The 27,959-nt window shown below is 39.9% G+C and overlaps 1 protein-coding gene across 2 annotated transcripts in view; it reads left to right on the plus strand.

Annotated features, from left to right (window-relative positions):
• The window catches only part of SLC35F1 (solute carrier family 35 member F1), a 416,388-nt gene that overhangs the window by 381,708 nt on the left and 6,721 nt on the right, over positions 1-27,959 (plus strand). For both annotated transcript variants that reach the window (XM_071218638.1, XM_004457695.5), the window contains 2 exons: positions 1,212-1,264; positions 8,808-8,962. In XM_071218638.1, the coding sequence (XP_071074739.1) occupies positions 1,212-1,264; positions 8,808-8,962 (208 nt within the window). The remainder of the gene's footprint in view (positions 1-1,211; positions 1,265-8,807; positions 8,963-27,959) is intronic.

Here is a 27,959-nt window from a genome sequence, read left to right on the forward strand (position 1 = left end):
CAATAATTATGCATTGGGGCTTATAAATCACCATAAGTAAAGGCCAGATTCTTTATTTAGGTAAGGGGTAAAGAATGATAATATTAACCTCCAGCCTAATTTCACTAAATTCCTTATACAAAGCAAGTAATTCTAAGGTCACCAAATCTCCTACAAGGCAAATACTGTGTCATCACATTGGTTCAGCATCTGACACTATTTATGGAAGATGTTTTGCAAATTCTAGAATCTCCCAAATTTCGGTACCCTGAGATACAGGTGAAAAGCTCCATAGCAGACAAGGCAGATGGGGAGATTCTTCTGAAAAAGATTTTTGGTTCATTTTCAAAGTGCGATGGCATTTTAAACCTCCTACATTTGTGCCTCAGCTCTGCGAGAAGAAAAGCAGTCTCCTGGCTTAACTACTCACAACCCACATTTTGTAGATGAAGGGTTCATTTTATGGATTAGTGTTCGTGAAGCCAAAAGTTACATGCAGGACGCTAGCTCTCATTTGCTTCAGATACAGTGTAGGAGAGCTGACTGGGTCTTTTGCAGAGCTACACTACTGCTGCCCAAGTAATGAAAATGGCCTCTAAGTGTGTTTGGCAAATGGGATATTGAGGATACACTGGAGCCACAGTAAGGCTGGTGTGCAGATGCCAACGTTCCTCCCTGGTCCTCTTCTAGAGCAGTGGTTCTCAGATGTACCTTTTGCACCAGCAGCGCCGGCATCCCCTGTGAACTTGTCAGAAATGCATATCCTTGGGCATTACCCAGGGCTACTGAAACAAAATCTCTAAGGATGAGCCCAGGAAGCTGTGTTTTAACAAACTCCCCAGATGACTTTCGTGTACATTAACATTTGAGAACCAGTGCTCCAGAACACTCCATCAGAAACCTGCAAGAATGGGGATTTTGCCATTTCCTTTTAAGAATGCATCGAAGCAAGAAGAAACAGGTACAGGCAGAGTGTTTGTGTGAGTAAGACGGAAGGTCTGAGCTCGGCCGTGCCCCACTGGCACACTCTCACTGCTGCTGGGAGCACCCCCTGAGGTCCTTCAGGGAGGAACCCCAGGCTGCCTCATTAGACTTACCTCTACGTGGCCCAAGGTTACTTTTGAAAATCCAATCCGTTGCCTCATTCTTTGTAAAAAGCTGTTAAGTTAAAGGAAAAGAAGTCAGGCGTGTAATAATCTTGCTCATCAAGTCCACTTTCTTTGAATTTGCAGAGCTATCATGGAGCACAAGGAGCTGTTAAAGGTCCCCTGGGATTGGCAAATAGGTAAGGGGTTTGCTCACCAAAGATGCTGTTTCATAAGCCTGAAGAAAGTGCTTGAAGAGTCCTGCGGGTGGGAGGGGGGCGCGAACAATGAGGGGATATAGAATAGCAGGGGAAAAAGGGAAATGAAAGCCCCTGGTCGTTTTAGGAATTCCTGCACAGTCTAAGAGTCTGGACTGTATGATTCATAATGTTTCCTAATTGAGCTTCTGCCCATTATCGTTGTCCAGATGCCGTTAGGGTAGACACAGAAGTGTGCTATTAGGTTAAAGACCAAGAAGAAAATGTCCCGAGGCAGTAGTGGGACATAAAAGACAGCAATTTGTTCTAACCAAGGAACACCAAGCCGATATGATCATTAGAAGGGGGCACATTAGTGAAGGGAAAAAGTGAACTTAAAAAGATATAAAAGAAAACAATGTAATGGGCAGTCTAAGACTGTAAAAAACCTTCAGAAGGGACCAGTTTATACAGAAGAAATGGTTAACTGATCTCCAAATCACTTTGGAGGAAAATATCAGATGTGTTTTGAGCCAGTTAATTCATGATTCATGGCACCTCAGATTCTACCTGTTTCTAAAATAACTTCTCCTCTAAAAAAAAAAATTAGGGCAAGACTTTACCATGCTAAGTGATGCTCTTATGATCACATAGAGCACCCTAGAAGGGACCGATATTTAATACCACAGCCCATAAGATATCCCCTCAATGTCTCTACTGAGACACATGGGTCCCAGACTGAGCATGGACCTTAACTTGTGGGAGTGCTTGGAAAATATGTTCAGAATAAATACAAAAGGAGATGAAAATTCTGATGTTTCCCCACACTGAAGCTGACTGCTTATGCCAATTCCAGCTATATAAGCTTAGAATGTAACTGGCTGCTTTAAGCAAATTCTCATGGAAGGGCACAATGATATAAAATCCCCTTCTCCACTGTACCTATCCCCTAAACCCCCAGGCATCCAAAGCCAACTTGCTGCCCACATAATTCCCTCTGAAGTTTCACCCTGTGCTACAGAATTATGTTGGCTCTCCTTGGAGCTTAACTTTGGTGACTTCAAGGACTGGCCAACCCTTGTATCTGCCACACAGTCTGGCCATTTAATTTCTCTCTCGTTTCACTGCAGAATGCTATAATTAAATGAAAATCAATATAGAGGGGAGTGGGAAGAGGGCATCTGGGAAAGGAAACCAGCTGCAGGCTTCAAATGCATTTGCTCTTGTGATTCTCAGAGCCAGGAAACAAAATGTTACCCGTGCGTGGTAACACTTCACATCAAGTGGTCCATGAGTATAAATTAATTGGATATTGATGGTAATAGCAATGATCAAAAAGAATTTGTCCTCTAATTATGTGGATGCTTGTGCCCATCCACCAAGGTTCTTTTACAATTCAATATTAGTTAAATGTGTCATCAAAAGATGGTTTTATTCTGAGCCCTCATGTTGCCATTAAAATGTCACTCCAGTGTGACCCAAGATGATGAAAGGCAGTGTGAAAGGAGCACATTACAGAGCCGTACCCTTAATTCCTGATGAGAAATGAAGCTGAAATATCCTAGAAGGGGAATAAATATTCATCCTTTTCTTTCTGAAGTATTTATGCAGTTGGGTTTGAGTTTTTTATATATGTGTACCAGGTCCCCTATAGCCCCATCCTGATCTACTACAGGGTTTTTAGTTCAATTCTAGGCACGTATTATCCAGTGAATAAATGTCTATTAAACGAGTGAATAAGTGAATGAAGGAATGACCAGGAAAGAAGATAAGAATATGCATCCTGAATATGCCTCTTAGCTCACAATTTATAGGCAAAAGGGAAATAGTGGAGACGATAGCAGGAAACTTCAGGCTTGGCTTTGCCCTTCCCTTCTGGGAACCTAAGTCCACTGCAACTGACTAAAGAGGCAGGAAGACATTGGGGGGTGGGAGAGAGGAGGTCAGCGTCCTCTCAAAGCATCCTTGCCCTCTCTGGGAAGTCGCCCAAGGGCTGAGCTCATGTGTTTTATTTAGGAGACCAGAGTCCAAGACTGACTTCATCTCCTGTGGTTGTCAGTGAGTTTCTCTCCCTTCCCTCTTTCCAACATCAGTAATCCACCTTACACAATCTCTTGGCTAATTCACCTAGGTGCCACTTTATCAAAGTAAAATAATATTTCTAATTATTGGATAAGAAATTTGCTTTGTATTTTCCAGACTTAGAAGGCATTTTTAAAACAGTCTTTTTCCGATAGCATTGGCCAATAGCAAGATACAGAGTAATTAAAAACAAGAAGATAACAGTTATTGTTGTTTGTTTTTACTCAATGGAAAGACTGGTTCTGATTATATAATCAGTAAACCCAAGAAAAAATTATGACTAATATGGTTAAAATGTCCTCCTGGGGAGCAAGAGTGTTATTGTCACAGTCAGAAATGTAATAAATAAGTTACAGGTCCCCTTTGTCCCATGTGCCATAATGTGCTAAAGAATGTGCAAAGAAATTTAAGCTGATGTGAAAGCAAATGCCACAGGAAAGAAAAGGTGGCCCGAGGGACTGATGTTGTGGTTGATCACTTGTTTTGGTTTGGTTGTTCTTAAAGACCATAACTTCCCCTGAAGATGTAATAATGGGACCCCAGGGCAGGAAGGCCTTTAAAGACAATTAAGAATTTACCCTCACTTTTTACCAGTGTTAAATGTGAGGCCTGAGGAGTTGAGATGACTTGAGGAGGCTCAAGACCACCAATGATGAGACTTGTTTACACCCTCTGAGCTAGCCCATCCACCCTGGAGGGCTTTGAGGACTTACACTAATGCATATGATCACTGAGGTCATTGTTTAATTTCCTGGGCTGACCAAGCAAATACCATGCAGTGGTTTAGCTTAAACAATGGAACTTTATTTGCTCATGGTTTTGAGACTAAGAGAAAGTTCAGATCAAGGCGTCATCAAGGCAATGCTTTCTTCTCCTAGACTGCAGCATTCTGGGCTGGCTGCTGGTGATATTCGGTCACTGGCTTCTCAGTCACATGACGTTGCACACGGTGGCCTCTCCATTGTCTTCTGGGTTCCATTGAATTTCAGCTTCTTGCTTCCTATCTGTCTGAATTTCATTCCACTATAAAGGACTCCAGTAATAGGAATAAGACCCATCCTGATTGAGGTGGGACGCACCTTAACTGAAGCAACCTCATCAAAAGGTCCTGTTTACAGTGGGATCACACCCACAGGAATAGATTAAGTTTAAAAACATGCTTTCCTAGACTGCATACAGCCTCAAACCACCACAGTCATCTTACCAAGCCTTGATTTTTAAGAATTAAAATGGTCTTTACAATATCTAATATACTCAAAGGAAAGTGAAAGAAAGAATGCCAGTGGAATCCCAAAAAAAGGAAATAAAATATATGCAATATACACAGATGCATGTGATATATATATATAAATCAGTCTCATATATAAAATGACGGGCTCATTAGAGTTGAATAGCAGACCCCCTCAAAGGCTTATTCCTCTTCCAATAATTAAACAGTATAGGTTAGTGGTTATGATCTTGAGATTGAAAGTCACACAGACTGTGTAACCTAAGGAAAAGTGTCTATGCTGGTCCTTTGCTTATGGCCTCACAGATCCATTCCCTGCCCTTACCCTGCTCTACTCTGTTCTGCTCTGCATTGCAGAGACCCACTCATGTCAGTTATGTATCCTGGGCGTCCTTGTCAACTGGCATACAGCAAGGTCTGGCGAATGGAAGGCAGGAGGGAGAGGTTGGAGGGCAGGAAGAAGAGAGAAGCCAGGCTATTACTCCTTGCCACCCTTTCCTGCCTTCACCCACCAGGTTTCGGTGTTCTAGAAATGGCTGGGTCTACTGTGTGTCTCTCCCTCTGCCAGGCTTCCCTGACTTCTGATCCTTGGTAACCTGTCTTTGAGCTCCCAGGGTAGGAATAATTTACTGCTACTACTAATCTCTGGATTGCCTCAGCACCCCTGCTCCCCTGTCACCTATTCAAACATTTACCATTGTAACTTTTGTCGCATGTTACATTTTCTCTTTTGAGCCTAGTATGGATTCTCTTTCCAGACTGATACATGCTATTAGCATGTTTCTTTCCTTGTTTTGAGGGGATTATAATAGCAATGGCATTATATTGTTCTGAAGATTAATTAAGGTAATGTATGTTCAGTGTATATATAAATTTAGTGTATATATTCAGTTCATTTGATTTGTATACAAAGTGCCTGACATGTAGTAAACCCTCAGTCATATTAGCTGATACTAATATTTTCAATATCTTCAGCTGAAATCCCTTTACTAAATGAGGACAAGAGTAAACAAATTTTATCTTTAGTGATGGATAACATCTTTCAAATAAGAAATGGTTATACACATATTCTGCCTGTGAATGCAGTTATTGCAGCCGTAGTATAGTTGTCTGTCAAAACATGTCAATTCATTTGTTTGATCATATCAATCAGTTGTTTGAAAACTCGGTGTGGTCAGCAAGTTGGGCCTTCCTATGCTTTGCTAAAATCCATTAACCAGCCAATGTCCATCCAAGGGCAGCAAATCAGCAAACGGCAGCAATACTGCATTTCTGCTCCCAATTTAATCATATGTCCATTCAGCTGATTATGCTTTGCTCACAAAACAGGCTAATTAGCAGACAAAAGCATTGGCTGTCCTAGCAAAGTGATTAACTGTGATGATGTATGTATTTCCACCCCTATACCAACCCCACCCCCAATTTTAATTCCTGCAGTTTTTTTAATGTTCTTAGGCTGTTTCAGCTTGAAGCATCCTGAAGTAGCCTGATTAGCAGAGTGGGAAGCCTGCTGTGTATCTATTTCCCAACTCTGCTTGACTTACCAATTGTACTTGTAAAGTCACACCTCTTTTCTGAGGCCCTAAATTATATATCCAAATCCTACTGGAAGTACCCTCTTCGATGACACATAGAGTCTAAAACTTGCTGTATTCAGAATGGAGGTTTTTACTTCCCCTGAAAACCTGGTCCTCCCTCTGTCCTTTCTATCTCAGTAAATGTCGCTTCAGTTCACTTAGTTTCTGAATCAGTCAGACCTAGGGGCATCCTTGACACCTCCTTCCCCCTTTGCCAGCCATCACCAAGACTTGTTGAGTCTTCAAAGACTTCCCTTCATGGCTATTGCCAGCAAAGCTACAAGCATCCCTTCCTAGGCTATGGCATTATGCTACTAACTGGTCTCCTTCCAATCTTTTCTCCATAGACTAGCCAAAGTCATCTTTTAAAAATGTAGATCAGGTTATGTTAGTCACCTGCTTCAAACCCCCCAATGCCTTCCTTGTTGCAGCTGTAACAAAATACTCCCTCAAGACCCTACGTAATCTATCGATCTACTCCTAATTTTCCAATCTCATCTCTTGTCCCTACTCACTTTGTGGCAGCTCCTGAAACTCACCAGGTCCTGTCCTTTCTCAGGGTCTTTTCATTTTCAATTTCCTCTGCCTAAAATATTCTCTTGGCTCCTCCTTGGCAATCTCTTCTTAGTTCTTCAGCGTTCAAGGTAAATGTCACTTCCACGAAGAAGCCTTACCTAGCCACACTTATCATTCTCTATTAAAGAAACCCTTTTCTTCCTTGATAGTACTAATATCAATTTGCCATTATTTAACTCTAAGCTTCTTATCTACCCTATTTTCCATTATATTCCTTACCCATACCATAGCAGAGTGCCTGTAGCATAGCCAGTACTCAATGAATAAATGATCGAATAAATGAGAGAATATAAAATGTCAGAGGCCACAGGTAAGAGTCTATGTCGTACAGGTAAGATGATGGAAAGGTAGGATTCTGATACTTTCTAAGTTCATTCCTGGTATACTGCAAGTCAATGATGCCCTCATTGCTTTGCTACCTATACTGTGTTCCAATCATCTGATTGTTTTTACTGGATCAATTGAAGGATAGATCTTTATCCATATTCTCTTATTTCTAGGTTCCTTACAGGAATACCAAATTAATTTTATGCCTTTTCATGTATTAATCATAGATTATTTTAGCATTGCATTTTTAGTCATGTGATTATAAGGAAAATGAATTTTAAGTGACATGAAACCCAAGTACAGAAAAATTGACCATTTGCAGGGACTTAAAGCTTCTGATGGAGAATCAAAAAACTACATATTACTTTAACAAAATATCCACGTGAGGACTTTTACATTACCAGAACCAGGAACGTGGTTATTCCATTTTCCAATTAGGCTACTTCAACCACACTAGAGGGGGCTGTTGTACTGAGTTTTCTTATTTAATGTTCAAAATAATTTTTTTATGCAGAGTTGATGTGACTTTCCTTAAACTCAGGATCAGAAACTTACTAGAAAGATGATTTGTACCCTTAAATACTTTTCATATGAACAAACCAGTTTTCTCTTTGGAGGAATCTCTGGTCTTCATAGCCATAGTACATGGATTCAAGTACTTATCCAGTATTCCAAAACTGAGACTCCAGATGAAGCACTGTGTCCAGGGCCCATGCCAGAAACATTTAATCAAGGAGTCCTTTGGGAAGATTACTTTTATTGTATTATAATGCCCAAAGATCCACTGAATTATATTACCTATGCCTGTTCTCTGCCATATTCTTTCCAGGTAGAGAAATGAACATTATTTTTTCTACATTTGTGCTGTACAGACATCTGGGAACAGATGAACAAAGTCTAGATTTAGCCAGAAACTCCTGCTTGGGTGCCTGCAAAATTGAATACTCATGGAATTAGGATTAAACAGTTGTGTATTTGGACATAATTGCATAGGGAGAGACAGAATTGTAGGCGATGAGAGACTGACCATATAGCTCTTTAAAGGTATTTTCATTTGGTTTTTACCTCTTCTTTTTTTTACAACTCCCAACAATTTTTTGATGGTCTACAAAGCATTTCCTTAACTATTTATAAAAGAGCAGAACTCACACCTGAAATGGAAGGGTCGGACTCTGGGTGGTGGGGAGAGGGTTGAGCCGGATTCATGGATCTGGGAGAAATTGACAGATAGTCTTATGCTTGGAACAGTAAGTGAACTTTCCTAGGTCACACAGTTAGGATTCCAATTCAGATTTTCTGACTGCAAGTCCAATTCTCTTTTCCATAAAAGTGCACCAAGTTTAAGGAGTATATAGTTATATATGATACCAAGCAGTTTTGTTTTGTTTTATGCAAATAGGGAACTAAAAGATGATAAAAGTTTAAAATGCCTGGATATCAAAAGTTTATTACAATTGAGAAGAGAATTCAGAAGCTTTGACCCACTTTTCAGAGCAGAACCACTAAGAGGCACTCCTACCCAGCAGAAGCAAATATCAGCTGTGTACTGAGAAGTAGAAAGGTCATTTTTTGTACATGCAAATTTCTACTTTTTATCTTATATTTTAATTATATATTACCCATTAATGGACACTGGTAGAAAACTGCCTTTTGTGAATGATAAATGATACACTCCATTCTCCTTCTTTCACCCGCATGGACACTAAAGATGCCCTGGACGAGGCTCTTATGTTGCCTTTTCTTTGCTCTCCCCCAGGACTGCTCTATGTTGGCTTTAGTGCCTGCATGTTCGGTCTATACAGCTTCATGCCAGTCGTCATAAAGAAAACCAGTGCCACTTCTGTCAACCTCTCTCTGCTCACAGCAGATTTGTACAGCCTATTCTGTGGATTGTTCCTCTTCCATTACAAGGTAAGTTGAGTCAAAGCTCCTTTGTGTAGATGGTACTTGGTAGGAAATAATGTATATAGGTAGTAACAATGTAACTATGTTGTGATTACCCCAAGATTTGGTATTTCATTTCAACTATGAGACAGAGGCAACATTTTGGTACAAGAGATGAGTACTGCAGATATTTGATAGTGAAAGATTAGAATCAGTCATAGAAGAAAGGATTTTTTTCATTATGGGGCATAGATTTTCAGATACCATTCTGCCCAACCCAGAAGCTATTCTATTGCCAGCCTAAAGGTAGGAAGATTTGTAGAACCTCAACCTCAAAATGTATTCTGTCAAAAGCGTTAGCAGACCATGTTCTTTGGAGGAAAGACACAGTTTCTGCTTTGCAGATATTTCTATAGCAAATATGAATGAAAATGGTAATGCACTAGTAATAGTTTATTTACTTAAAGTTTGGGATTTGGATAAAGGAATGCAAAAAGATCTGGTGAAGTATTAGCAGTTAGAATATCAATCCAGAAGCAAGAAAGAAGCCACACATTCCTAGAATGCAAGTCTTTACTCATGTCCTTGCCCAAGGCAGGCATGACTAATTAATTATACCACACTGAGGTCAGATGCTATTCTTCTTAACATAGCACTCAGTTGCGACTATTAACAATTGATTAGAATTGGTACGTGAAAAGAGACCCATTTGTCATTCCTTAACTAGACCTACAGGTAAGGGTCAAGATAGACTTTGGCCCTAAGTGGAACAGACACAATATACAATGTCCAAGCAGATAACACTAAGTGGGACAAGGAAAAGAAGAAGAGGCCATACAAAAGACTGCTCTAGCCACATCTGGCCAAGTGCTTCACCAGTGGCAATATAAGTAACATTACCAGCACACCTGTGGACAAACTTGTGGGACACCTAGGGGGGTGGGGCATGTTCAACCAGGTGAAACTTGGGGTGGGAGATTCCTGGAGAAATACTGAACTGGAAAGAGAATGTACTTGAGATGACCTGAGGCAAATCAGCTAAAGAAAATAATCAAAAGTATTGTTGAGAGAAGCCAAAGACATAGCCAAGAAAAAGACTGGGAGGGGCAGTCAAGAGAAGAAAAGAGGTCAACAAACAAAGTTAATAGTTGGGAGGACCAGAGGAAGCTCTGAAAGACTGAAGGTTCAGAAAGTGGCTATGACCGGAGACAGGGATAAAATGCTTGGATCCCTATTTTATATGGAGTCTTTTAGCCAAGTGTTTCAGCAAAATGTGGACTATATATGTGTGTGTAGATGTGTGTGTAGTCATTTGTCATGTCTGTGTAATATAATCTCTTTTTCCCAAACTCACCCTGGTCCTAATAAGGGTAAAAAACTTGAGGTCATAGTGTTTCTCTCATTCTGCTCCTTCCCAGTGTGCTGGGAGCATCACCTTCCCTCAAATTCCCTTACACACACCCCATTTATTTTCCAGAGCACTGGGACCACCTTCCACTCATTCATGACTGTGCTCTCATCACTACAAAACGGTAGCCTCCATTTTTCTTCTTTCCTCTTGGGTTACGCCTCCACATTCAGTCCATTCCTTAGTGTGAGATCTGTTCCTAGCAGTTGATTTTGTCTTTCTTTTTATATGCTCCTGAACTAAAGAATCCCTGTAGCCTTCCTTAAGGCAAGGTGACTGAAACCCATTGCTCTGATTAAAGTCAACAGTCAACTTCCTGGTGTTCAGACTGGGCAGTCCAGAGAGCCGTGTCCCTTAGACCCTTAGAGTGGTGGCTCTGAAAGGCAGGTGTCATATGGCAGGGAGAGAAGTGTGCCAAAAATACAGATTCCTGGGCCACATCCCAGAACCACTGAATCAGAATATTGGGGGGAAGTCAGGAGGAATCTGCATTACTAACAGGCACGCACTGTGAGTTTTCAGAGCTCACGGTTTTCAGAGCTCGCTGTTTTTGAAAGGGGTCCCTGAATAGTACCCTTTCCTCTTTGAGACAGTCCACAGACACACCCATTCTTCCACTGACTTTTGGTTAGACCCAGGTTCACATTTACAAGCATCAGGGACTGAGAAGACTGGTGAACCAGGTAAATTCTAATTCCCCCTAATCAATCTTCTCCATTATTTGCATGTTACCAAGATAAGAAACTTTGCTGAAGAAGAAACTATGTAGTAAACCATCATCATGCCATCAGGACTGAAGTTCTGTATTCCAAATATTAAATTCTTATATTCACCAATTTAGAGATTTAATGGATGTTTCCATTTCTTAAAGCATTATTATTTTTTTCACTATCCACAATGTTTTAGTTTGCTAGGCCTCTGAAAGCTTATACCATGAAATAGGTTGACTTAACAATGGGAATTTATTAGCTTTCAGTTTTGAGGCTGAGAAAGATGTCCAAATCAAGGCATCATCAGGCAATGCTTTCTTCCGAAAGATCAGCTTCAAGCCATCCTTGACTCCTCTGTCACATGGCAAGGTATATGGTGGCATCTGCTGGTCTCTTTCTTTTCTCTCAGGTTTCATTCCTTTCAGCTTCTTGCTTCTGTGGCCTCCGCTCTCTCTCTTTATTCTTTCCTCTTTTGAAGGACTTCAGTAAGAGAATTATGGCCCATACTGAATGAGATGGGTCACACCAACTGAAATAACCTCATCAAAATGTCCTACTTTCCATGGGTTTATACCGACAGGAATGGATTATGTTTAAGAGCATGCCTTTCTCAATGTGAATATCTGGTTATTTTTTAAAAGATAAGTTTTCTTAAGGTAGGCATTAGTCCACCACAATAGGTGTTTTACCTAATTAAAATTGACTCCATTATTTTTTGTAATTAAACTTTCCAATTTGAGATAACTGCAAATTGGCATGCAGTTCTAAGAAATATTACACGTGGGCTGTCATATACCCTTGGCCTAGTTTCTGCCAATTGTAACATCTTGCCAAGCACAGCCAGACCCTTGACATGGATTCAGTCCAGATTCAGTACATTTCCATCCCAAGGCCACCTTGTATTGCCCTTTAGAGCCACATCCACTTCCCTTCCACGCATCACACCACCATCCCCCAATCCCTAGCAAGCACTAATTTGTCATTTCAAGAATGTTATGTAAATGGAATTTTACAGTAGGCAAACTTTTGGGATTGACCTTTTTCACTTGGCATAATTCTCTGGAGATTCATCCAGGTTTTTGGGTCTATGGATAGTTCATGGCTTTTTACTGTTGAGTGATAGTCCATGGTATGAACAGACCACAGCGTGTTTAACCATTCACGCACCGACTGATATATGGGTTGATCCCATTTTTGGGCTATTATGAATAAAGCTGTTGTGAACATTGATATATAAGTTTTTCTGTGAACATAAGCTTTTAATTTCTCTGGGAAAAATACACGAATGCGATCACTGGGTCTCAGGGTGGTTGCTTGCTTTGTTTTATAACAAACTGCCAAAATGTTTCCCAGAGTGCTATAGCATCATTTATTTGAAATAAATACATATTTATCGCGGGAAAGCCAGAAAACACAGATAAGCAATGGTAAACATTGGTGCCATTTTACAGTGCACATGTATTTTAATAAAAATGAAGTTACACTGTACATCTTGCTTTCTTCCATGTCTGTCTGGAATGGGTCCTGGGCAATCACTGTTTTCTTGGAGGTCCCCAAGTGGCTCATCACATATCCTAATACAGAGCCAAAGTTGAAAATCTCTAATCTATACAATTATTTTCTATGACTATGTAGTATTCTATGGAGTGGTTATCATTTAATTTGTTTAACCCAGGGTTTCTCCTCCAGAGCACCACTGACATTTTAGACTGCATATTCTCTGTCCTGTGCACTGTAGGATGTTTAGCAGCAGCCCAATAGCCACTGGTAGTGACCATCAAACATGTCTCCAGACCTTACCAAAAGTTGAGACACTGATTTCACAATCCCTGATTATTGAATTTCAGGTGTATTTCTTTTGGTCTAAAGTAAATTTTGGGGGGAATTAGCTTGTGCTAAGTTTTTGCTCATGTCCACTGATTTTTTAAAATAAATTTTAAAATAATCTAAATTGATTTTTTTTTCATTTCTGATCTGAAGCACACACCATTAAGGCTCCCAGGTAATTCCAGTGTGCAACCAGGGCTGAGAGCCACAAGTTCAGGCTTATTTTATATGGCTACAAGCAGGTGAAACTGGGATCAATGGGTGAAGGTTATAAAATTATTGCAAACTATAAAGGAACACTGTTATCAGTTAATCCACTGAAAGTGGAATAGACTCTCAGGAAGCCCAAGTTTCCTATCACTGGAAGATCCAAGCTAGAGTTTGGACAAAAATTGGAGAGGAATGAGGTAGAAGGTCACCTCTTTCAGTCCTGGGAATTGGACCTCTGAGATCTGATTTGGTTTTTCTACAATCCGAAGGTATGGTATATTCTTTCACTTAATCATAATGCTTTTACTCCAACTCCATTTGGTCTGAAGGTAAAGATATGAGGGTTGACAGGGGAAGGCTATTCTCACACAGATATTCTTACCCAGGCAGAACTCAATGACTAAATGAAGAGCTGCTGCCCAGCATGGATTATTTGCTTTTTCTCACTTTTAACCCTCAGAAAAAATCTGTTCCTTTCCTTGCCCATCTGTCCAGTTTCTGCAGCTTTTCTGCCTCCTGAGCTGACCACCATGCTGCCTGGACAGTGAAGCCCCACGTCTCTGCAAGACAAACAACCTCACTCTAAATTAGACTCTCTGGGTTGCATATGCTCTTGCAAACTCTACTTTCACAAGGTTTGGAAGGAGTGGTTATATATTTCTCTTCTTTATTACCTAAGTGTTATTGAATCTAGTGCAGTAAATCTAGAGCAATCCCTTGGAAGTCCAGTAAATGAGCTTTACTGGACCCCAGAGACCCCCAAAACCAAACCCAGGAAGAGATTTCCAAGAAGCATTTCAGTTTGTTGGTGTGTTGGTTTTTCAAGGTCAGAGCTTGATCTGTTAAGAACTATACCGCCTTCGACGGACTATACAAAAAGGACACTTTTGAAATTGAAAGTGTATTAGTTTCCTATTGCTGCTATAACAAATTACTACAAACTTAGTGGCTAAAAGCAACCCAGATTTATTATCTTACAGTTCTGGAGGTCAGAAATCTCTCTGGGCTTAAATTAACTGTCAGCAAGGCTCTAGTGCTTCTGTAGGCTTAAGGGAAGAATCTTTTTCCTTGCCCTTCCCAGCTTTTAAGGGCCACCCTCATTCCTTGACTGTTGACCCTTCCTTCATCCTCAAATTTCTCCCTGATTCTGATACACTTACTTGCCTCTTATAAGGACCCTTTTGATTTCATTGGCCCACATAGATCATCTCCCCATCTCAAGATCTTAATTTAACCATGTCTGCAAAGTCCTTTTTACCTTGTAAAGTCACAGATTCACAGGCTCTGGGGATTCAGACATGGATCTATTTGGGCACCATTATTCTGGAGGTGGGGTGGCTATTAACGTTTCTGCCAGGACATTAAGAGTGAACTGGCCATGGGCTGGGGCATGCAGACATGCTGCTGAGAAGCTGCTTCTGGGCAATGAGGATAGTATTAGCTCGAGAGAGTGCACTTTCTTCTTCTGCAGACATTCTGTGTTCTGTTTGTTGAATCTCCCAACTGATTTTTTAAGCTTTCTGGGGTCTCGTTATATGTGGTTTTAATAAAGAAAATACTACGTCATTTGAGGAGAGAATGAATTGGGGTGGGAAGACTACTTCAGTATCTTTTGATAGAAGTATGAATTAAGGCAGTGTGATGTGGCAGAAGGAGCATGGAATTTTGAGGCCAAAAAAGCCAGCTTTCTATTTACTGTGTTTTCTATTTACTCTTTTTAAGTACTTTGTGCCAATTTCTTATTCTCACCAAGTTTCTAGATAATGAGTCTTAATTTATGGAGATATAGAAGGAATTAAATTAGATAATGCATATAGTAAGCACATAGCAAGGACTCAGAAAATAGTGCTTCCCAATCACTTCTTCCATCTAGAGGAGATGCTAATATGTTCTATTTTTACCACTTAATATTCTAAGAGCACATATGATTTTTTACCCCATATACTAAAATTTATCATATTAATTTTTTGGACAACAGAAAAATGCAATGAGTGATTTTTTGTTTTTGTTTTCATAAATGATGACCAGCAATAATGCATTTCTCTGGCTCAAGATTAGTGTTCCACGCCGTTTTTTAATAAGTATCCTATTGTAAGATTTTACAACTATGTGTAGCTCTTAAAAATTTTGTGGGTTCCCTCCAACTTATTCTTTATTTGAAAAGGCAAAACTGGCGTTCATGAATAAAAAGTTTGTGAACATTATATGTCATTTTCAACTGATTCCTTGATTCCTTTATTGCTTAAAGTAGAATTATTAGGTGATAACCAGAAATAAAAAAAATATTCAAAAGCTGTTAAAATAAAATACCCATAAATTCTTTCACTACAGGCCATCATGTATGAAACATTCTTCAGGAAAATAGCAACCAATGTTGAATATGCATTTTAAATAGAGAACTTGTTGCACACAGTTTGCCATTATGCTTTCCAAGGTTTAATATTGCTACAGAATTGCTATAATCATAAAGGTTCAGAATAATTTCGTAAGAAAAGATTATCTTTGTAGCTTTATCAAAAGAAACAAGAAATTGATAGAAAATGGACATTATATTAAGTGTTTTTTTTCCCAAATCCCATTCAAACTCTCTCCTTAGGCCATTAGCTATTATGGTTCCCCACTCTGGACAGCCTGAACCCAGACTTCAGGAGGGTAAAGGCTCCAAAAAGTTTGTATTCTTACATGAAGAAATGTTTTTATCATCCAAATATTCACAACTGGAAAAAAAGAGAGAGAGAGAAATTTCAAAATCATTGGTCCAAGAAAGAGCCTCCAAGAGTTCTAGGTAACATGATTCAAGTGAAATTTTTAGGATTTCATTTGAACGTTTTCATTAGAAAACATTTTGCAAGCTTTACCCTCATCTTTATACCAGATATATTTTTTTATAATTTCTGTGAACTACTTTTGAAAAATAATCAGGGAAGTTTCTTACATTCTCACCTGACTATACTAGCAATCCAGTTTACATCCTATGTGGACAGGATCCACCCTCAGCCTTGCCATCACCCACATGCACCATTTTTTCTTACTGACTTTTGTTATGAGAGATTTGGCAAGGAAAGTTTAAAAACTTTGGGCATGGTATTAATTTAATAATATATTATCATGCACTAAATTTAAAGTAACTTCATTCAATAGATATTTATTTGTTCTGTGCCTACTACATACCAGCCACTCACTGTTCTAGGTGCTTTACTTTCTATTTATAAATAAAGGTGACAGGAACACCAAAAATCACTGCACAGAATAATACAAATGATGAGACTCCAAACCGCTGAAACTTGACTATAACATACTTTCAAGCATCCTGCCAATGCCAGGGAGTTTGCAGAGATTGCATGGAGTAGATTCTTTCATGAGACATGGCTGAGAACTTTGAGCCAAGCAACCCTGTTGATCCTCTGAGGCAGTGAGCAATTTCAGTAATGAAGCTGCACTTTAAAAGCCAGGGCAGGCAGCCTCAACCTGTGGCAACCCATGAGAAAAAGAGCATTACGTGTCTTATTTATAAACATATCCTCATAAGCAGCCTGTTATATTTTAAGAGTGGCATCTTAAAAGCCTATGTATATTAAGCTCATAGTATCAAATATAATTATGAATGGGAGATTTTTAGATTACTATTTGGCTTTTTATGGTCCTTTTCATATTTTTAAAACTATTACTTGTGAAGTAGAGAATTGGAGAAACAGGCATCACTGAAGCCCCAAAGCATTTTCACATGAAATACCAAGGTGATTGAGCAATGAGTGTTTGAACTTGGCTTTCCCCTTCACAGTATCTCAGCACAGCCTCTTTCAGTGAGTCCATCTTGCTGAATTCCTTAATGAGTGTTGCTAGCTTCCAGGGGGATGGAAAGGGAACACTTGCCATATAGCCATTCAGGAAACCAGGCTCCTTCCATCTTCTGGCTCTCCCACCCTCTAGGGCAGGAGTCAGTAAACTATGACCCATGAGTTAGCTGCCTTTTTTTGTAAATAAACTTTTATTGGAATACAGCAATGCTCATTTGTTTACATATTATCTGTGGCTACTTTTGTGCATCATGGCAGCATTGAGTAGTTGTGACAGAGACTATATGCTCCACAAGCCTAAAATATTTACTATCTGGCCTTTTAAGAAAAATTTCCCAACCCTGGGCTAGGACCTCAGATTCCTCTAGAGGATGTGTCAGGCTGGCAGGTGTATTATTAGGAAGCAGGGCTGCCATGTATAGTTCAACAGGTTGTGCATAGTGCAATTTATCCACTATAGGGAATATTTTCCAGCAGACAGTAGTCAAGTTTCTTGAAGGGGAGACTTTTTACATTCACTTGAAGAGCGTGGTTGGAATAGTGTTGGGTCTGCCCAGAAGTATTCACAGGCCATGTATTTCCTAAGTCTTTGCTTCTTTGAAAACATTTCTTGTCTTCGTATTCAAAGGATAACTTTCCTGGAGTACATTTTCTTTTTCTGGGAGCTTTACAGACATTCTTCTATTGTTTCTAAAAATTGAACACAGCACCAGTCCTTTTTCTGTCTTTGAGTGATTGGATTTTTTTTATTCCCCCCTCCCTTGCAGCTTGCTTGCTGTCTGTTCCTGTGTCCATTCACTGTGCGTTCTTCTGTGTGTCTGTATTTATTTTATTTATTCCCCCCCGCCTTGCAGCTTGCTTGTTGTGTGCTCTCTGTGTCCATTCGCTGCACGCTCCTCTGTCGTTTTTTTTGTCTCCCTTTTTGTTGTGTCACCTTGCTGAGTTGGCTCTTCACAGCGCTTGTGGACCGCTGGCACTCCCTGGCACTTGCAGGCTGGAGGCTCTCCGTGGCATGCAGGGAACCTGCCTTCACAAGGAGGCCCCAGGACGCAAACCCAGGGCCTTCCATATGGTAGACAGGAGCCCAACTGATTGAACCACAGCCGCTTCCCTGAGTGATTGGCTTTTATCATAAGTAGCTTTGTTTTATTTAAAAAAGAACCTGAAAGTGCTCTCACCCTTGGTTCTTGTGTCTGAAACTGTCTCTGATATCTTTACACTTGAACACCAACTTTGTCAATGGCCTGTCCCATCCCAGGGGTACAGCCTTGAACAGTTCCCTCAGTGCACTACAGAGTCCCAAATAATGGCAAGCCTGAATGCCCCCCTGCTTTCCCAAGAATCCAAGGAAGTAAATAAGGATTTTCCTGCCAGAGGAGATGTTTCCTTGACTTTTCCTCGTGTTTGTCTAATCATCACTTAAATCAATTCTCCCCAAATTGGAGGAAAGTCCGTTACAGACTCAAGAGCTACCCAATTCCATTTCCTTGCCCTGAATATCTGATAGGTAATGCTGTGGTAGCAACAATGCTGAGTCATGAAGGAATCTTCTGGGCTTTTTCTTGGCTGCCACTTTTCAAAGTTAATGCATAAGATTTTACTCCTTTTCTTATTTGGTTGCTACTTAAAATGTTAGCTGGTTTTGACTCTGGAGTTCATTCATTAAGCACGGAGAGACTCTGTGATCTGCTTCCTTCCATACTCAGAAATGCCTTTACTGACATAGTCACATGCATACATAAGCAAGCCTGTGCATCCATAGAGAGATAGCTGAAGGGAGACTCACCAAATGTGAACACCGGGCCAAGGATGGGTAGAACAGCTGAGTGGTCATGAGCCTGAGCCAGGGTTCCAGGGTCAAAGACATGGGTACGGACTCCATGCTCCTCTCCCTACCAGGGCCCCTAACTTTTTTGTGCCATGGGTCCCTCTGGCAGTCTGGTGAAGCCTAGATGTTCCTTTTCACAATGTTTTTTGATGCCTAAAATAAACTCTATAGGCTAACTACATGAAAATTAATTTTAAATGTGCATACAATGCAGGGAAATATCATCAGTAAATATAGCTGTCATAAAAAACCAAAAGCAGACTAAAATTGAAAGTGAATTTATCACTTGAAAGCTGATACCACATGATTCTAGTTTAAATGCTCAATTTGTTTGCTTGCTTAATTGCATGTTGCCAATACAACTGATGCACAATAACCAGGTCAGGACACACAAAATATTTAAGATGGAGGACACCAGAGTCTTTAAAGTCCATTGGCCTGAGAGCCACTGGACCACAGGCAAGTATCTTACAGAAGCAGGCTCGGGAGCCAGATCCAACGTGGTATTTAGTGGAGGATCCAAAGCCCTCGAGGGGCAGCGCTGGTCCCAGTGAAGCAGCAAGAGCAGCAGCGAACTTCTTCGCAGCACAGCACAAGCATTAAAGCCGGGAGTCAGAGAAACAGGGTTTCAATCAACCTCAATCTGATGCCAGCCGAAGCAGCTTCTGCACTGGGTTTTTGTAAAAAATGCCCATCTGGCTGGCATTAGGCCAGCCCATATCATTTCTTTGCACTTACTACAAAAACATGTTTTTCTCCATTTGTTTACATTCTAATTGTGGTCCTCATGTTTACGATGTTTTTTGAAATTCAAGATCATTAACTCCATTTCAATACACAAGTCTATTGATGTATTTTTTTTCATTTTACCTAAAGAAATGAGTGGTGTGTCAACGCAAACCAGTAGCCCTGAGCTAAGATGCAAGAGGGAAGGGATATTAAAGCCATAGCTTAAAAAGAATAATGAACTATTTAGGAAGCAAAGGCATCTGGAGACAGGGAGAGCATTATAAACTGATTTCGTACATATAGTGTGCTCCAGAAGAAACAAATGTTATCTGGTAAAAACAATAATATTATCAGATTAACTTTTCCCAGAATCACATGTGTCCAGAGGAAAGTATAATAATGTACTATTATACACATAAATTCCTTTCTAAGTTAGAAGTCTCTTTACAGTTTGGTGAGGTGTCACCATTCCCATCTCCCTCAAAAGTTTATGTATGTATCTATTAATGGTCATAGATAATTGATTCATAGGTGTCAAACTTAGCAAACACCTCTAGAGTTTGATGGAAAAATGTGTTTATATAACATAACCCAAAGTTCATTTTGTTTCCATGTCTTGAGATGTTAGATAATTTCATTTTTATAATAGGGAAAGTTTAATTTGAAAGGGGAAGAAGAAACTGACAGTGTTGGATGTCTCAAGTACATTTTTTATAGTTACTCCATGGATATTAGGAATCATAATATACTGTGAAAATGTGAAAATAATGGTACTGTAAGATTTTATTCTGGAATAACCAGAAGCCCTGGGCCCATTGCCAGTATTCCTTTGTGACATGCTGCAATTGAAAAAAAAAAAGACTGCTGAAGGTTATCACAAGAAGGTGGCAGGTATATATCAGGTACCAAACATCTTATTTAGAAAAAAAAAACTATTAAAACCATCATAGTTAAAGGAATTAATGACTTTTCCTTGAAAACTGTCACACCATGATATTCTTTGCAAATATACACCTTATCCATTTATTTCATTTTTCTGTGTTTCCTGCCACCACCAGGTATATGTGAGAGGAAAAAATATAGAATTCCGATACGGTTGCGGAGAGCTCATTTTTCATTTTGACAGTGAGTTCCTCTCCCACCCCCAGCCCTGATAATATTTCGTCATGATTGTTCATTTCTATGAATTGAGAAAGAGCAGCTCCCAGGTTCATCAATAATCCATTAAGGTTGTTCCAAGATCTGTTAGAATTAAAGCTGATTCCTTCCCTACACAGAAGAAATATAGATTACCCTTGGAAGCTTGAGTGCAGGGAATGGAAGAAAGAAAAAGACTGACTTTATAATGTAGTTACACGAGCATTTGGGGGGAGGTAAAAGAACTGGGCCAAGGGCAGAGGCCTCTGGGCGTTGTTGAGCTCTCACTTTGAGACCTGAACCCTGAGCACCTGCTGAACCACCACACACCTCACACTGCCCCAGCTCATCACAGGACCTCTGGGGAGGTTGATTTCTTTTTTTAATGAAATGAGATAATATGTATGAAAATACTTCAGAAGAAGTAGACCATAGCTGTGTTCTCCAAGATTATCATATTTAATTTAAATCATTATGAATTGTGCTTTCCTGAATATTATTCTTCTCTTAGAACAATTCTCAGGTTATAAGGAAGGAGACAAATGGAGAACTGGGAGAACTTTATAGCTTGAATGTTGTCTGACATTATGTCTAGAATATCCCACGGTTAGCTCATACTAGTACTGTAGAGGATGTTAGGGTAAATTCTCACCAATTAAAAAGATGAATATATGAAAATAGGGGAACAAATGCACCATGAGAACTGATTGGTAAAGAAAACAAGAAATGTCCTAAGAACAGTCAACTTCAGTAACTGAGATTCAATCTTAGGATCTCTCTCTTCTTCACTCCTCACATCTAATCCATCAGCAATTCTATGGATCTTCCTCCAATATGAATTCTCCTCTCTTCATTTCTACTACCACCATCTTAGTCCAAGAGCACAGTCTCTTGGTCTTCCTGCTTTTACTTATTCCTCTCTGCAATTAATCTCTCCCCAGCATCCAGTGATCCTTTGAAAACACAAATTACATTATGTGTCTCCTCTGCTGAAACTCCTTAATACTACTTTCTCATTACACTTTGAGAATTTAAATGCCCCACTGGACCTTAAAGCTCTGACACTGAGGTCTCTGCCTATGGCTCCAACTTCCACTCCTGAAACTTGCCCACCATACTGTATTGCAATGACCTTCTCTTAGAAAAGGAGAAAATAATAATAGCTTCCCCGTGAGTTAAGAGAGTGAGTTATGTGAAGCCCATCAAAACCTGGAAATTACTATTAAGTATTAGATAGCCTCATTGGCTGTGCTTCTGTTCCAGGACTAGACATGCTCTTTCTTCTTCAGGGCCTTTGCTCTTGATGTCTGTCTGCCTGGACTGCTCTTCCCCCAGCCCTCTCATGCCTGCTCCTTCTAACCATTCAGGTCCCAATGTGAATGTCTCATCTTCAGAGATGACTTCCCTAATTATATAAGTAGCTTCCACTAAACTCTCCCATATCATTCTGTCACCTATTTGCTCCTTCACAGCATTTTCCAAAACTGTATTAGAAGTTATTCCTTCGACTAGTTTTTTTGCCTGTCTTCCACAACAGACTGGAAAGTAGGGATTGGGTTACGTGCATTTTATTCATCACTGTCCCCAGCACTGGTCATTTAGTAGGAAAACTCTACAAGTATTTGTAGAATGGATGGATGGATGGTTAGGTGGTAATTAGGTTCTCAGACCACAGGTAAGCTCAGTAATGAATGAATAATTAATTGTTGAGTATATTAGTTTCCTACAACTGATGTAACAAATTGCCACACACCTGATGTCTTTAAACAACAACAAATTATGCTCTTACAGTTCTAGAGGCCAGAAGTATGAAATCAGTTTCACTGTCCCAAAATCAAGGTGGTGACAGGCTATGCTCCTTCTGTAGTTTGTAGAGGAGAGTCTGTTTGTTTTCCCTTCCAGCTTCTGGTAGCTGCCAGCATGCCTTGGCTTGTGGCCACATCACTCCATCCTTCAAGGTCAGCATCTTGAAACCTCTCTCTTCCCAATCTTCACCTTGCCTTCTCCTTTTGGACCTAAAGTCTCCCTATTTCTCCCTCTTATAAGGAAACATGTGATTGCATTTAGGACCTACCCATATAACCCAAAATAATCTCCTATCTTAAGATCCTTAATTACATCTGCAGTGAACCTTTGTCCAAATAAAGTAACATTCACAGGTCCCAGGGATCAGAAGATGGATATCTTTGGGGGAACCATTTTTCAGCCTACCACACTGAAAAAACAAAATGAATTGCTAAACTTACTCATTTATACTCATAGGTGCTCAAGGGTGGTTTGTGCCAATGAGGAATGGTTGCCAAAAATTAACAAACAAGTTATAGAAGAATAGGGAGTTATGAGGATTCCTGTGGCCTACATAATTATAAACTATTTTTAAAATCTCAACATAAACAAGCCCAAATACTGAACCTATTAACCAAAGTTGATTATTTGCATTCCAGATAAATTTACTGCTATGTTCTTCTTTCAAATAGCCAATTTCATTAATGCACTTACAAGTCAATTGGATTTATGCTGAAGTTCTCCAAGTGAGGGTTATTGAGTAAAGGTTTTACATCTATCTTTGCTTTAGTATTTACTCTCTGTGATTTAAAGATAATAATAGCTATTATAATATTTATTGAATGTTGACACTGTGCCAAGCAAAACTGCACTGAGAGTTTTACACATATTATCTCACTTAATGTTTACAGCAGCCCCAATATAGCAGGTACTGCTATTGTCTGTAGATAACTGATGAGTCACACAAAACTTGGAAAGGTGAGTAACTTGACCAGGACCATGCAGCAAGGAAATAATACACATGGATGCAATTCCAGCATTCTTAGACTCCAGAGCTCAACTGTGAACCCTCACTTGATACTTCCTGGAACATCTCATTAAGCACTCTATTTCTAAAATTTACTGCTGAGAGAAACTGTTTTGAAAGTTGACATCAAAGACCTTGAGTGTCATTGATTTTCATGCAACCAGTGAATTTGATTTCCTTGTAATGGGATCCTTTCCAATTGGATGGTCTTTGGGATGTGTTAAGCAGCAACATTACCACTTCTACAAACCAGGTATGTTTCACTGGCTTTAAATTCAGTCCCCTGCAGCATCGCCCCAGCCGAGCATGCACCTCTGTGTCATGCTGAGGGAAAAAGGATGTCTTGTGATGCAAGAATCCAAACATGAAAGCGAAAGCCGCTGCTCAGTCTGTCTTGCACACAAATGAAATCCTTCTTTTTTTGATTAGGCATAATAAGAACAAAGCACGGAAAGGTGACATAAATGAGGCATCAATGGCCTTTATTGTAACTGAGCCTATAGTTCAACCCTTCCACAGAGTAAGCGCCTCCTCTTCCACTCTGGCTTGGTTTTACGGGTCTTCTTTTGCTGGACTGCAGAGAATGGAAATCTGCACAAACAACAATTATTCCTATCAATTCATGGAACTGGAAATGTCTGTCATACAAAAGATAATGCCAGAAATCCAGTTTTAGCTCCCAGTTGCTGTACTCGTGTGAAATTATCTACAGGGGAAGATACTGGCCTATAAAAGATCCCTCATTCGCCTGAATGTGATTGGCCGCCTGCATTATACTGCCAAATGAATTGGTTTTGCAAACCAAACAGAAGCCCTCATAAACCCAACTAGTATTGCTGTGCCAGGCACAGCCTTGCCTTGGGTGAGCGCCCCAGGCACAGCAGGAGGCAGGGACCCTGGTTGCTGCTTCCCTTTTTAACAACACAATGCTTGCAGGATAAACCATTTCCCAAATATTTAAATCTTAGCAATACCTTGATTTTGTTTTGTTTTTTAATGTGAAGAGAGAAATCACTCGGCATTTTGAGGAAGGCACGCATTCATTTATATTCTCTCTTGATTAGATTAGCATGGATTTGGGATTATTTCCTCTCTCCTGATTGGAGAAAGAAAGAGAGTGTGGGTCAGTATTCAAGATCTCTAAAGACAAACAGTATCAGTATTTATCAGTATATTGTATGCCATGCCCACATCTGTCATTTTTCCTGGCTACAACCTAGAAAGAAGAAACCCTGCAATATTTATACAGAGAGATTTAGCCAATTTTTTTTTCTAAAAATGGAAATGGGGAAGAGTAAAACAAGGGAGGCGAGCTGGGAGGCAGAGCAATAACTGGAGAGTTCCAAATTATGTGAAAATGTTTCAGTCTCTCCAGGCAGTTTATTCCCAAGTCAGTAAACCCAGAAGCAGAACTTCTGCAGTTTGAATACCCAAATAAGAATACAAATGAACAAGTTAGTTTGTGCAAAGCCAGAACTAGGAGGTCAGGCATCAGCTTGTCTGGGCTGGCTTTTTGGTGGAGCCAAGCCTGTCTCCTTTCCTTGCCCGGAACAGCAATTGGCTGAGACCCAGTGGCAGAATACAAGGACCAGGTAGAGCACTGACCAACATTCTCTCTCCTTCTGCTTGCAACAGTTCCACCCCCAGGCGTGAGGTGGGGTCCACACCCTCTGAGACCCCCGTGGCTGCCGAGAGATGTCTGGCCATGGCTGACCTGTCTTCTCCTTCCCACTCTAGGACACGCAGGTGATTGACCATCTGCCTTCCCAGACTGTTGTCCAAAGGATCCACCCTGCAACTCACCTATTAAGTAGTGGTGCAGGAGACCTTGGACTCCCTTTTTAGTTATAAAGTCCAATTTTATCTGCCTATCATATTCTCATACTGGAGGTCAAAATCTCCAGTATGTCACAATTATATTTAACTAATGATTCACTTTTTAAATTGGTATCTTATTTTATTTAGTCACTGATGAGTCTTTAAACTACCCTGGTGCTAAGAACGCCAAACTGTAACTGATTCTATTTTAAATAAAATTGGGCTTACTTATTCTTTTTTGGTCTAGACACCACAGTTAGATGTGCCAGTTGATTTATTTATGTGTTCATTGTATAAAGTATGGAAATATAGGAGAAAGAACACTGTGTTTTACATTGCAATGACTAGGACAGTTTTCACAAATTTCATTAAAATCTAGTTTTTCCCAAGCATGACTTGTCTGCTGAAATTACCAGGCCAATCTACCTACAGAAAAATTCTTCCCAGCAACTCTTGAACCTCACAGTTGCCAGCCTGTGCTGGATTCCCATGAGAATGACCTCCTGCTGCCCTTTATCATTTTGCTTACCAATGGTTGCATTTATTTCTGAAGCAGCTGTGAAGTTTGCAGATTCCCAAACTCTACTGCTATAGATGTTTTCTGCTAAAGTGTTAAAAATCTGGAAAGATTTAATTACTTCTGTGTGTTTTTTAGAAGAATAAATTGAATAAGGACCAGTGGGAAATCATTACCTTGGTTCCATATCCTTTGTATGTGTGAAATACTTTCATATGAAAAGCCACATGTAAGCACACTTAGAAATACCCTTGAATGCATTTCTGCACTGCTTCCTTATGCAGTTCAGGAACCAGTTTCGGCTCTTACAAGCATCATGTTTCCAAATATTTATGCCTTCCTCAAATCTCAAGCTCAGATCCAATAGAGCCCTTGTTTGGGCAAAGGCACCGTCCTTCAGCTATGGTCTTAGATATTTGGGATTTCCTTTATCCACTCACAATAGTCAGGGTGAGGGCTTGAAAGCATGGTCCTTCACTCATCCTTATATTTAGGAGAAGCCTTCAAGGGCAGTGTTCTCTCCAGCTACTCATATTCTTTCAAGAGAAACAAATATTCGTTTTAGGCATGCAAGTTCAGAAAGCAAAACATATCAGGGCAACCAGTAGGACCCCATAGACATGTGCGTGTGTGGACTTGCTCATATGTGTGTGTGTGTGTTGTGTTGTGTACGGAGAGGGAACACTTGGTTCAATTTAGAAAAGAATTATTATTTTTAGGTTATCCAATTGTAAGTCTCCTTTCCTCCTAGCTATTGAGAAATTTTCATCTATATCTGTTTTCTTTCTGAACAGACTTGTTTCTCTCCCTTCTTCCAACTGAGCTTCCCCAGCTCTGCAAGTTAGATCTAGATGTCTTCTTTTTTCTCAGATTACTTCAGGGGCTTTACCCCAAGGTCTCACTCTTCTTTTCTCTCCCTTTTCTAAAAAAACCTCCCAACTATTCTTTTCCATTTTTTTTTTCTCTGCCTCCCACAAATGATGTTTTGTTTTCCATTACATCTCTTATTGGGAAATAGAAACTAGGAATACATCTCTCTTTCAGGACTAAAAGGGTCTTTTAAGTTTTCATTATCCATTAAACCACCAATTAGTTCTGATCATTAATAAATCCATGCAGAGTTATTGAACAGAAATGATAAGAATCCAGCATCAGAAACCTTTCAAACGCTATTTTATGCAGAGGCATATACCATAAAAGAACTCTTTAAGTCCACTTCCCAGGAAAGCACCTACATGGTGCTTCCACATTCACCATATAGAAGTGGTTGGTACATTCAGTCCTTAAAAGTAGAGCTTAAACCCAGGGTCTCTTTATGTTCAGGCCACCCTATGCCCCCTGAGGATCGCTCACATATGCTCTGCTCACTCTGCTATCTATTTAGTCAAGCTAGAAAAAGAAAGCTGCCCTTGAAAACTGCCTTTTCCCTTACATATGCTAGTAGATATGTTTATAAATGTACCTTGAAAGAATTTTCAAACCATGTGGTTTTATCATTACATAGATTTAGACCTATTAAAGTCAATGTTTATTAAAACTTAACTTGGACATTTAATGCAAAAACTAAAGAGAATTTTGTCTGTCCTTAACTGATGTGTTGAATGCCCCATTAACTAAACAGCAATCATATGGAGATGCCAGTTGGTTAAGTGCTAGGTTTAACCCCTGGTCAGAAGTTAAAGAGCCTCATGCAACCTTAATATCAGTTTTTCAAGCCACCCCTTTCTGTACAATGGCTTGTGTCTCAGTCAGATTGCTCTAAGCAATACACAAGGATTCTCATTATGTACAGTGAGTGCTTTCTGACCCTTAATAACAAAGCAATTCATCAAGACGGAAAAAGCAGCAAAGTAAACTGTGTCTGCAGTTAGATAAAATGCAGACAAAAGTGTGTCTGCAACGTGGAATAAATACAGCATCAGCTGTTGGGCTAGTATGGCGGGAGAAGGACCACAAAGCACACCTAAGATGGTGGCCTGTGTTCTGAAATGGAGGCAGAAGTCCTTCACCTGAAACTCAGCTCATCTACCTGCAACTCCGAGACGGTTTTCAATCCTTCATCTAGTAGTCCAGAGTAGTTCCTTTTCTCTTTGCTTGGGAAAGTAGAAATAAGTATTCATTTGCTGTTAATAAGGTAAGCAGTCTAGACTATACAGAACTTTTGTTTCAATGATTGGTTTTTGAAACAAATGCTCTGTCCGGTAAAACACAGCATCCAGAACTGGGGGTCA

The sequence above is a fragment of the Dasypus novemcinctus genome, chromosome 11 (genome assembly GCF_030445035.2).
Source record: "Dasypus novemcinctus isolate mDasNov1 chromosome 11, mDasNov1.1.hap2, whole genome shotgun sequence".
NCBI classification, from domain to species: Eukaryota; Metazoa; Chordata; class Mammalia; order Cingulata; family Dasypodidae; genus Dasypus; species Dasypus novemcinctus.